Source organism: Passer domesticus, chromosome 4, assembly GCF_036417665.1.
Source record: "Passer domesticus isolate bPasDom1 chromosome 4, bPasDom1.hap1, whole genome shotgun sequence".
NCBI lineage: Eukaryota > Metazoa > Chordata > Aves > Passeriformes > Passeridae > Passer > Passer domesticus.
In genome coordinates, this window is record NC_087477.1 from 51916950 (window position 1) to 51929700 (window position 12751).

Consider the following 12751-nt stretch of genomic DNA (forward strand, 5'->3'; position numbering starts at 1 on the left):
ATAGAATATGTGAGTGAAACATTAAGTCCTTGGTGTATGCTGGCACACAGCATGCATCTTCAGAGGGTTTAAAAAATAAATAAATTTTTTCCATGATGGGTTGTGATGCATCTGCCCAGGAATGTAACATGTATATTACTTGATAGGTATGTTGATGATAAGAAATGCTTTCAGCTTCCACTGATTTTTTCCTTGTCTCTAGGACTTGCTACAGATGTAAACAGATTTCCAAAGATCCATTACAAATAATATAGCATGTACAAAAGAAATTAGGTGTTGGATCATAGATTGTAACTAGATTTCTTCTGTTTTGTTTTAAGACAGCAACTTCATGTATTTTATATACTAAAGAAGCCTACATGTAAAATTAACTTCTATGTATTGCAAATATGTAAGTCATTTTAGCCTTTCCTTCTGGAAACAACAAACCTCACAGGAAAAACCTTTTCAAAGCTTCCCTCCAAAGAACATTTGTGTCTGAATTATGAAAGTTCTAAAGGATGAACTAGTGAAATGTTTTCCAAATCCTGAGTAAATCAGCTTTGTGTTGGGGAGAGGCTGTCTTCCACCCCCACAAAGGAATTTCAAAGGTGTGAGTTACTCAATGTACTTGTATTTTTCAACAGAAATAACAGATGTTCTCAAGTCTCTCCAAGCTGTGACTCCAACTGTTGTGCTGTAAAAAGTCATGACCTAGCTTCTACAAACATACTAAAACTGATTTTTTTCACTTTAAATTTTATTAGCCAGTTGCTTTGCCTATTTATACCTTTAAACATGATGATTTCAACGACAAAGGGACTCATCACACAGTAATTGAAACCAATGTCAGCACTCCAACTGAGTGCCAGAGTCCTTTACAAACATTGGCAAGCATACTCAATGAACTCATGTTTTAAAAAAGTCCAATCTTTGCATCAATTTTAATGTCTCATGGTATTCAGAATATCAAAACAACAGGTATAGGAACCACCGAACTTAATCAAGGATCTGTCCCTTTCTAATTACACCTCAAAACTGCAATTAGATTAGACCTGCTTTATCCTTATTTTATAAAAGAAGTATTATTAGATGATATTGTTTGAATAAAGCACATAGAAACCAGTGATGCAACATGGTACAAATCTCAAGAACTGCTAATTTAGGGCTGGACTAAATCAAGTGCACAGTGGATAAAAGCACTTTTATAAATCGACAGATACCATTTCATGTACATTTTAGTCCACCATGTCCCCTACCTGTGAGCATGGCAAGACACAGCTCATGATGTGTAATTTCTGAGTTAGACCTATACCAACTGGTGACCGAGAGTATCAAAGGAAAATGGCAATAGCTGAGCCCCTTCCAAAACTTTTGCACCATGGGAATCCCCATGTGATCTTCTCTCTACCCACCTCTCCATATTCACAAAACTTGCAGGACTCCAAGGTTTTGATATTCAAAAACTATTTTCTTCTCAAACTTGACATATAAAATCGGTAACAACAGAGCAGAAAAAGACTGTTACTCAACAGTCTTCAATGTCTTCAATGGAACCTCTTTTCCTACACCTCTGCAGTGGATGGACAGCCAGATGAGGACTGGGGGAGCAAAGTCCCTCTGATTGCAAAAATCAAGTTCTTTCTGAGGAACCAGAATGTACATAAGGCTGTGGGACCCAATGAGGTACACCCCAGAGTCCTGAGGAAATTGGCTGATGTAGTTGCCAAGCACTCTCCAGGACATTTAAAAAGTCATGGCAGTCAGGTGAAGTCCCAGGTGACTAGAAAAAGGGAAACAATAGTGCCCATCTTTAGAGAAAGTAGAAAGAAGGACCCTGGGAATGACCACCTCTGTGTCTGGGAAGGTCATGGAAGAGATTGCCATAGAAGCTGTGCTAAAGGCACATGGAAGACAGGAAGCTGATTTGAGACACCTAGCACAGACTGACCAAAGGGCAAGTCTTGCCTGACCACCCTAGTGGCCTTCTTTGGTGGCTAGCCACCCTAGTGGCTACATCAGTGGACAAGGGAAGCTACACAAATGTCATTTATCTGGAATTTTGTAAAGCCTTTCACAGTGACCCTCACAACATCATTCCCTTTAAACTGGAGAGAGAGGGATTTAACGGGTGGATTGGGAATTAGTTGGATGGCTGAAGGAGTCCCTCAGGAGCCCATACTTGGACCAGTGCTATTTAATATCTTTATTAATGACATAAATGAAGGGATCAAGTGCACCCTCAGCAAATTTGCAAATGACCCCAAGCTGAGTGGTGCTGTTGACACACCTGAGGGATGGGATGTCATCCAGAGGGACCTGGACAAGCTCCAGAAGCTGGGCCATGGGAATGTCATAAGGTTTACAAGACTAAGTGCAAGGTGCTGCACTTGGGTTGGGGCAGTCCCTGATATCAAAACAGGCTGGGGGACAAAAGGATCAAGAGCAGCCCTGCCAGGAAGGACTTAGAGATGTTGGTGGATAAGAAGCTAGATATGAGCTGGCAATGTACTCTCATAGCCCAGAAAGCCAAACGTGTCTTGGGCTGCATCAAAAGCAGCATGGCTAGCAGAGCAAGGGAGGTGATTCTGACCCTCTCCTCTCTCTGGTGAGATCCCAAGACTCCATCTGGAATGCTGCATCCAGCCCTGGGGTCCCCAGTATAGGAAGGACATAAACCTGTTGGAGTGAGTCCAGAAGACAGACTCCAAGATGATCTGAGGAATGGAGCACATCTCCTGTAAGGCAAGGCTGTTGAGATTGCTCAGCCTGGAGAAAAGAAGACTCCGGGAACACTTACTTGCAGCCTTCCAATATCTGAAGGGGGCCTAGAGGAAAGCCAGAGACCTTTTATATGGACATGTAATGACAGGACAAGGGGGAATGGATTTAAACTGAGAGAGAGAGTAGGTTTAGATTAGATATTAGGAAAAAAATCTTTGGTGAGACACTGGAACAGGTTGCCCTGAGCAATTGCAAATACCCCATTCCTGGAAGTGTTCAAGGTCACGTTGGATGAGGTTTGGAGCAACCTGGCAGGGGGGTTGGAACTAAATTATATTTAAGATCCCTTGCAACCCAAACCATTCTAGGATTCTATGGTAAATTGGTCCATATATTCAGAACTTGTTATGGGCAGGTTGCTAGACAAGTAGCATGAAACCAGGTAAAACAGTAATGTTGCACAAAATCGATGCAGCCCATTCTGCATACATTAAAACTGCCTGACTGACAGACCCTAGAAAGTAATTACCATGGTGAAATCATTAACTAGTACTGTGTTAACTCTGGGGAGCTCTGCAAACAAAGATTCTCTTTTAGTTTGTCAGAGACACAAGAGAATAGTATCTTTCTGTTCAGGATTTATGGGCTGAAATACTAAAAGAGTTTGTTATCCAAGTCAGACAAGCCCACAACAGTAAAGCCTTCACTTAAAAGCTCTGTTGATAACACTAGTCACTTGTTACAGACATATTCACAATCCCAAGAAACTTTCTTTAACACAGTTCAGGTTGTACTTTGTTACTTTAGGAGATACCAGATGATTATAAGCCACTAAAAAGCGTATTTAATTTTGTCTCTCTCATAGCAAATAGCACCATTTTTAGTTTAATAAAATTAAATACACAATGCCTATTCTTGTAGTATTGGCTCAATCAAAATATACTTTTGAAGAAAATGAAATGTTTTGACTGCTGTCAAATGAACAGATCTTACAAAAAGTAATTTCTGTACTGGCTTGTTTCCTACACTCATCAACCAAATATTCAGGGCTCCAGCTCTCTACACATTAATGGCTAAAAAGACAATAATGTGTAGCCTTGGAGACTTTTTCTGATAAAGAAGGAGAGAGCCTTCCTCATCCGTAGTCAGAGATGTTGTCTGTGTGATTTACTCATAGAGTGTTTATGTCATTTGAATTACTTAAGTCAAAGACCTTTTCACCACATACCTGGTAGAATCAACACTTAGTACCCAGATGAATAATAGGGTTTGCAGCTTGGGAATCAAGTCTTCCTGAATACTAGAGTCAGCTATCTATAGGTGATTACTAGGTGTATACTCCACCTGTTAAAAGCATAAATACTCTGAAACTTCATGGCCCGTCACCTTAATTAGCCAGACTAGTAAACAAGTAAAGAGACATTTTATTATCAGTGCTATTTGTTCCTGAGTGCTAGGGAAAAAAAATGGTTTCGCCTTTCATTGCCTGCATGGAGAAATTACTAAGACATCTGCTGAGAATTGTGTTGAGAATTGTACTGACATCACTGAGATTAAACTTTGTATAACTTAGTATCAGTGAATGGCATCAGGGACTCATCAAGACCACAGAGGAACTGAAGCTCTCTCTTCTCATCTGGCATATGTGTTCACACTACTGAGGGCTCACTCTTACTGGGAGCTTTGAGAGTAGTTTTCACCCTTTCACTATTCAGTCCACAGATTCTCTTGTGATTAGTCCAACAGCATGAAAATGATAACTGGATATTTTTAAAGGTATATTTATCCACTGTGCACTGGATGGAGTCATGCCCTGCACTGGGCTCAGCAGTTCATGAGCTTTATTGCATGGCCGCATCACTGATTAATTCAATTAGGAACCTGATAATACTTATTTTATAAAATACAGAAGACATGACTACCTTAGAGTTTTGAGTTGTACATAGAAAAGGCCAAATCCTTGACAAACTGGTTTGGTTCCTGTGCCCATTGTTTGGTATTCTGAATACTTCAAAATGCTAGACATTATGCAAAGACTGGGCATTTTTAAACTAGAGGCATTACAAGGCAATAAAGTAAAAACACAGAAAGGAGCCAGGAATATTGCAGGGAGCTGTGACATGGCAAACAACCATATAGAAAAACACTTTTTAAATTTTTGCTTCCCATACATCTCTTTAATGTAGGCTGCCACACAGAATAAAACAAATGCCCTACATAAACTAGTGTATTATGTCAATAGAGTCATCTTTATCAAAAGTACTTGTAATCTTGCCAAAGAACGATATGAAAGCTATTTGACAAGACTCATTTTTCCTGAATAAAACAGACACTTTGTGGTCATGAATGAAAATGTGATCTTCTAGCTGCTAAACATTGAAAGCATGTAGATCTCATTTCTCTAGCTTTTTGTCCACCTCTCAGTGATATTTTAAGTCTCTAGGAATCTTAAATTTCATACTCTGACTATTATTCTAATTTCTGCTCCTGTCTTAAGCCTTTTAAGCCTTAAGTTTTTTTAAAGTATAACTTATAATAGAATATTCTTTACTCTATATTATTCACTTTACCTATACAGGAGATGAAAAAAACAACAGAATTTCCAAAAGAAAAGGAGCAGAAATGGGGGGGAATGCCATTTTATATTAGCTCTCCATAAAACAGAATTTTGCAGAAGCACTCATAGTTCCATGCTAAAAGAAATGTGGCCAGATGTTTGTCCAGTCAGCACTGTGGGTGAATTTGGCTATGATCCTGGTAAGGGACCTGTAAAACACATCACCATGCCCGCATCGCTCCATGCTGAGCATGGTTCTCACTGAATGAATCAAACAGTGACTACAGCCCCTCAGGGTGCATTCTGGTAATTCTACTAAGCCAGTAACAGTCATCTGTCAGAAAAGGCACAGTTCCAGTCCCCCTCTTTCTCTCCTAGTCCCTGCGGCAAATTTATGCCTGGAATCCACAGACTTAAGCAACTTTGGTATGGCAAATTAAACAGCCTATGTTGGAACTACTTCCTGGAAGTATCCTACAGACTTAGAAACAAGACAAATAATTTGGTTTGCTGTATTTTTATTGTTAATACTAATCTTAAAATTACACCTAAACCCATCCTCACTGTAGCTTGCACTGTACAGACAAAAAAACAACAAACTGTTTTGCCTTATAGAGAGAAGATGAGCTGGAAGAGGTTATAACTGGTTCATATGAAAAAAGCAAAAGCGTTATGTAGCTATGCTCAGACTCTTACAAAGCTCGAGGCAGAGACTTGATGCTTGAAAAAGAAGAGAAAGAAGTGTTTAGGGCTATTACACAGATTTTGTGCTATGCATAATCAGCAGCACCGGTGAAAGCATGAAAGTGAATGTACAAGACTGCCTTAAAATACTGGTATCGTTTGTATAATGGCAGTGAGGGATACTTCTTGGTGATGTAGATTAGACATGGCTTGAAAAGTAAAGAGAAGTCATTTGTATTTCATGCAGTGAAGAAAGAGAGCCAATGGCATTGTGCAAAAAAAGAGGGGTGACAGGACTGGAACAATGAGCTGAGAAAATGACCTTTGCAATTGGACAGAAAGACAATGAAAGTGTTGTTAAGTGCATATATGTTATGCACATAGCTCCTGGCAGCTGGTTTTCTTGGGGGGTAGAGAAACCATGGGAGCTGAGAAGAGAAGGTAAGCCAAGCATACCTGAAAAAGCTAAAAAGCAGGAACAGGACAGACATCAACTGTTGAAAACAAAGCACAGCCCACAGATTAACAACTTGAACAGCTGTTTTGGATGAGAACAGAGACAGCACAAGTGCATCTACCATTAAGTGATCTGTAATTAAAGGTTAGAAATACAGGTAAGAAATTTATCCAAATCTGAGACTGTGGTCCGGAAAGCAGCAGTAATGAAGACTATCTCAAAAACAGTATCAGTCCTGAAACACTTAAGCACAACTAAATTCAAGGTAACCCAGACAGTTCTTGGTGTTTGCTTTCTTAAAACACAGGTGAATCTCAATTGAGTTTAAAGGAATTACAATATATTTTCTGTCTTTCTCCCACTGTCTCTACAGTTTTCCCACTGGGATTTAAAAACTGTGAGCAAGCAGAGATGAAGGGCAAGTCTTAAGAAAAGGCCTGTCTTCTGCCAGAACTCTTGAGCACTGATTTGGGGAAACAAAGAAGATGTGGATTTGGATTAGCAGGCTACCCATTGATTCTCCCAGCATACTGAATCCTCCTGGATTGCAAGGGCCTGGATATAGTATAAAGAGTAAAGGAATTCCTGCTTTGTCCAAGAAAAGAACTTTTATTTTCTCATTCTGTCCAGGTGGTGTTCTGCCATGGAAAAGGGATTTGCTGTAAGCCTTTAAGTGTTGTACACTGACCAAATTTTCTATTAAAAAGTTCCATGTGGACAAATCAGACTACAGCACACATTTAGGAAGACTCAGGAGACTTACAGGAGTACTTTCATGCAGTGATAGTAACAAATACTGTGACAGCTAGCAAAATTCAGCTGTGAGCTGCTAATTATTGCGTGCTCCAAACGTCTTTCACAGACTAAAACCCTCTGCAGTTGGAGCTCTGCAGTCTCCAAAAGGCTTATCTGGAGTTTATCCTCTGGAGGCTGTGGGGAGAAAGGGAATGATCCTTCCCTGACTAATTATGTAGCTTTATCTGCCTTCTCAGATAGAAGATGGAATGTCACTTTTGTGAGCTTTTATATTTTGGGGTTTTTTTCCTTTTTCATATTTAAAAAAAATTATTTTGCACTTTTTTTTTTTTAAGCCTTTTGACATATAGGGCTCTAACAAATGATCCACCATTCTTTTCCCAGGAGGAGGAAAAGTTGCCTGTGGGATAATGAATGCCTCTTTCTGTGCTTGCATACAGCCTGGTGGTGTGAGCACAAGCTATATCCACCCTGTGAAGAAATTATACCACTCCAAAGCTGCTTTATAGTGAGGAGAGATGCCATCTTTCTAGCATAGCCTGTAAGGAATCAAGGACAGGATTACCCTGTGATACTAAGTCACAGCACCAGTAAGAGGAAATAGTCCTGTAAATCTTTAATATTCTACATACTATACCTTGTTAGGGTTTTCCTCCTTTCCTTTTCTAGGACTAGAATCAATTTGTGTTTCATTCTGATCCTCAAGTTGTGAACTTCTAAATACACAGCCATCAGGTCTTGCAATCAGACAGCTCTTCATGGCACGCCGTCTGGGTTGTCTGGCAGGCTTTCACATGACACTGTCTTCTCAGCATAGTAATGTTCATCTGGTTTTGGTGGAACACAGTTACTTGTAATATCTTTGTTTTCTACCTGCTAAATTCATATACTGACCAACATTTCTCACCTAAATAATAGCATAGCTCTACATTTGGCCTTCGCTTCTTGCCAACAGATTCCCTTTCACTGAGTTATGGAATTGTTACATTGTTTTAATTCTCTCTATACGGTTTTCAAATATAATGTTTTTCTTTAGGAAAGGGGATTTGCTTCCACCATCTTGTCTAGGTTAAATTTCATAATTTTTAAGCCACAGTTCTGCATTTAAATATGAGGACAAGAAAAAAATAAGGTACCCTTCTACAAACTCATCAAGAGTTTTTATCTTAGACATGTTTTATTGTTTTACCTATTCAGCAAATAGAAAACCAAAAGCTTGGGTATCAGCAGTCAAGTCTGTAGCTTATAAATGGAATTAATAACATCACAGCCATAAGTTTAATATTTTCCTTGTGTTGTTGCCAGCTCCCTGATCTCTGTGTACTCACTGTAGAAACAAACCTCTTGTGCTGGTCCAGAATAAGAATGTATTTGGGTTTTGCCCCAGTGTTAGGTTTTGAGTTCCTGTCTGCAATAATTAATTATAAAACACTGCTCCCAGGCTTTCCTCTCTATTACTGTTTTCTAAAGAGCAGCTCCTGATTTTGTATATAGGATGATTATTATTTCTTCCCAGGTGTATTACCTTACATTTATCTATATTAAATCTCATTTCTCTTTCCTCTGTCCATCTCTCAAAAGTTTTCCCTAACTTTATTCTCCAGTGAGGAGAGATCCTTTCTCAGAGCTGCTTTGTTTATGTGATGCGTTGCTAGAAGTGCATAATAGGTAAAATAATTGTGTATCACTTCTAGACTTTTCATTTCCTCTTTCTGCATTCCAGTTCTCCTCCCTCTGATGTAGTCATTGACTTCAATTCAATCGAGAATAAGCATGTAAAGAGCTGGCTCATTGTTTTGATAATGGCAGTTGTCCAGTTATTGAAATTTCTTAATCCTTTGTTTGGATTAAATTTCTTGTTCTCTTCTGAAACAAGCATGGGGAATGAGAGAAGAGATTAAACTACATTACACTGCATCCCAAGCCTACAAAAAGTAGTTCATAAAAGTGATTTGTAAATAATCTCAGTGTCTGCTGGTTTTCTGCACCTGAAGGAAGTTGTGTAATTTCATGCCAGCACTTTCATCTTGGCATGTTTGGATTCATTTTTGTCTCTGCTGCATCCAAGTTTGACTTTTAGCTGACAGATACTTGGTTCTGGGCTAGCTTTTGGCACAGCAGCCCCAGTACCGTATATCACCATTGATTTGTACCCTGATGTCTCTCAAGTCTTCTATAATTCTCTCTACATATCAGCAAAATTAAGATGAACTAGCTGAGAGCAACCCTTTGGGTTTTAGATAGCCTTTGACAAAACCTTGCCCAGGAAGTAGATTTGCCTGGTCCCAGCCAGCAGTCTAACTGAATCTGAGCAAGGCCTTCATACAGATGAGAAAGTGAATCTTTTCTACCAGTGTCACTTGAAATGTTCTTGAAATGCTCTATAGATGACAAGAGTTGCTGCAGTAGTTTCTCAGGGGTTTGGGAGTTCATGCTCCCTTCCTGGCTTTGGCACTAATGATCACGCAGTCCCGCAGGGAGCCGGCTCAGCAATGGAGCTAATTAATTACTGCAGACAGGAGCTCAAAATCCAACATTGTTGAAAAATCAACTGCCTGTGCTGTTTTGTCTGCAGCTGGTCTCTAATGGCTGCATTTGGGGAAAATCTTTAGCACAACTAAGAGCAAAAATTATCCCTTTCTTTCTCTCTCACTCTGCTGTTAAAGTAATACAGTAGTGAAGGATGGAATAGTACCAAAGGCAACAAATTAAAAAGTGGCTAACTAATGTCAAATTAAGAAAAATGAGTTCTTAACAGTATTAACACTAGGATACTCTTAGCAAAGGTACAGCTAAAAATGTAAGACTGGAAGAGACCCTCTCAGTCACTGAGTCACACCCTGCAAACACAAGCTGTCATTCAATAATCACTGAGTCCAGAATGATCCACAGAATATTGACCCTGCATGTTTACATACAAGACAGATCTCTTTCATAATTTTACAATAATCTTAAGAACTACTGTGAACACAGAAAGTCACATCAATAATATGCTTCAGGAAACAAAAAAATGAAATCATGGACATTGTCCATGTCTGAGGACATAAATTCCCAATCCAGCCTTTCTCCCTTCCCCTTCCCACCACATGTTCCAGCACAGTAGCATCAGGTCAGGTCACAAGTTTAAAACTCACTGTATAAAGGAGTGATTCATTTTCACATACATCAACTCCCTGAAATCAGTGGAGAACAAGCAGGATTCTTTGGGGTTTAGTTCAAGCTTAGTTCTTGGCTGCAAAGCTCTCTGGACCAGCCCCCTGCTCAGCTGCAAAAATACCAGGACAGACTACGATAGCTCTGACTTTGATAAGGATAAACTGCTGTGGAACTGTACTTCAGAGACGAAATTTCTCATTGCAGCAAAGCCAACTAAATGGTTAGCTGCCACTGAAAAGAGCAGCTCCATACAAGTCTGTCCCAACTGGCACTGCTATTCAATAAATTATTCAGCAATTACTTAGTTTTTATGGTGAGGTTTGTTTTCTTCTAGCTCAGCTTGCCATGGCCACCAGAAAAATGGAAATGCATGGCCAAGGAGGAGGAGGAGAACCAGATGATCGCACTTTTTTTTGTACTGGCAAACTGGAAGCATTGTGATTACATTAGAAAGCTGTGCTGCATAAGCAGTTCCTCTTGAATGCTCCTAACTGCTCTTTTACCATTTGTGCACCAGCATCCACAGTCATATAGCCTACATTAGACAGGATCATGCCTAACTAAACTCAAGAAATTTGAAGAAGTAAAAGAACAGGTTTTTTTCTTCCTGGCAGTGATGTTCCCTGAGTTCATGTTAGAGCTGAATAAGATTTGCCTGTCTGATAGAGCAATAAGAAAAAGGTGTGATAGATAAGCAGTTGGAAGAGCTAAGGGGAACATTTTCAGATTTACAAAGGAGGTCCATTCCTAAGTGAATGTTGGCAACAGCCTGCATCAAGCACAGAGCAGGACTAGATGATTTGCACATATCCTTCCCAAACATTTCTGTGATTTTATATAATTCCTTACCACAGGAATTAAAGTCATACACCTGTACTCAGAGCATTTTTTGTACATGTGCAAAATGAGATAAACAAGTAAGTAAGTGTATTTCAAACTCACACAAGCTATTAATGACAATGTTTTTCTTACCAGTTTTGTATGTGTCCAGACATAAGCCAGCCAGTTCTATTAAATCTCAGCTTTTCTTGGGTAAAACTCCTAACTGGGTGCTATTTCCACTCCCCTGCTGCCCAGAAAGACAGTCACTCAGAGCTTTCACAGAAGTCAGTGCTTCTTCACCCTTATTCTTCTCTTATTTCTTCTACTCTGAGCACAGCAATAGAATAGTTCTCTTCCTAATGTAGGACCTCTCCTACAGGAAGAACAAAATAAACTCCTGACAATATATATATCCTTTCCCTCTTTATTTAGCAAAGGGGAATTGCAATTTCTATGTATTGTGGGATTTATGGATCATCTAAGTAGCAAAAAGGAACGTTGTGTGCAGAAGATCTGATGGACATTGTCCTTTAATCCAGAGTATGCATTAGTAAGTGAGAGCACACATTGAGAATGCAGTTCCAGGCACCTTATTTACCAATCTATTGACACATGCAATGTATCAGCAAATGTCAGCTGTAATACATAATAACAGATTTTCCTCTGTATGAAAAAAGGGAGTAACTATTAGGATGTGACCTTGCTCTACACACAGCATCAGAAAAAGCAGTGCCCTTGATTCAAGAAGGATACATAAGCACTAGGAAAAAAAAATAAAAATTCAGAGGGCAGAAAAAATTATCCAGAGGTTGAAAAATAACACCTAAGGTATAAGGTTTGAGACATCTGTTAAATCTGTCAGAGAAGAGTGGTGACTGGACCACTGCACCCAGATATACACACACAGAAAAGGTACTTGATTGTAGGGTGAGCTTTTCAGTCTTGCAGACAGAAACATAAAAAGACATAAAGAATGGAAACTGGAGTCAGACAAATTCAGGATTGAAATTATGCGATTTCTTAGCAGTGGGGGTAACTAGACATTGGAACAACTTACCTGAGGAGGTGGTAAGTCACCATTGCTTAGAGTCTTTCAGGCAAAATGAGGTATTTTCCCAGGGGACATATTCCAGTCCAGCCTCTAGGAAATCTCCTGAAGGAGATTAGGCAAAATGATCACTTGTTTACAGCCTACCAGACAGGAAGCTTTTTCATACAACTCTATAAATGTACCCCAACAAAGTGCCTGCTATGCTGTTTGAGCTGGGGAACTGAGGCTGGGCCTACAGTATCAAATTTATTATGTCCCTTCAGGAAGAAATAGTGCCCTTGTATCCCAGGCACAAATTTGATTTAAATATTTATCATCTGGTAGCAGCAGATGGATTTTAAAAATAAATAAATATTTTTTTAAAAGAACAGAAATCAAACATATACTGCTTATAAATATTTACATAGTTTTCATGGATAATGTTGGCTTTTGTGTTTCTCTCTTTAAAAGCATTTTGCCAAGTGCCATGACTTTAAAAGTCAGAGATATCTAGCTGTGCATGCATATATTTTTCTGGCAGGCACAGTAAAAAAAAAAAACACAACAAACCTAATTGAAGATAACA

At 39.2% G+C, this 12751-nt stretch overlaps 1 protein-coding gene across 3 annotated transcripts in view; it reads right to left on the reverse strand.

Annotated features, from left to right (window-relative positions):
- DCTD (dCMP deaminase) overlaps window positions 1-12751 on the reverse strand; it is a 201541-nt gene that overhangs the window by 177210 nt on the left and 11580 nt on the right. Inside the window, exon 1 of one of the 3 annotated variants that reach the window (XM_064417826.1) lies at window positions 12193-12230. The exons of 1 other annotated variant lie outside the window; for it this stretch is intronic. In XM_064417826.1, the coding sequence (XP_064273896.1) occupies window positions 12193-12215 (23 nt within the window). In that variant the 5' untranslated portion in view covers window positions 12216-12230. Of the gene's footprint in view, window positions 1-7794; window positions 7905-12192; window positions 12231-12751 lie in introns of those variants that run through there. One more of the 3 variants, XM_064417825.1, reaches the window with a different exon arrangement.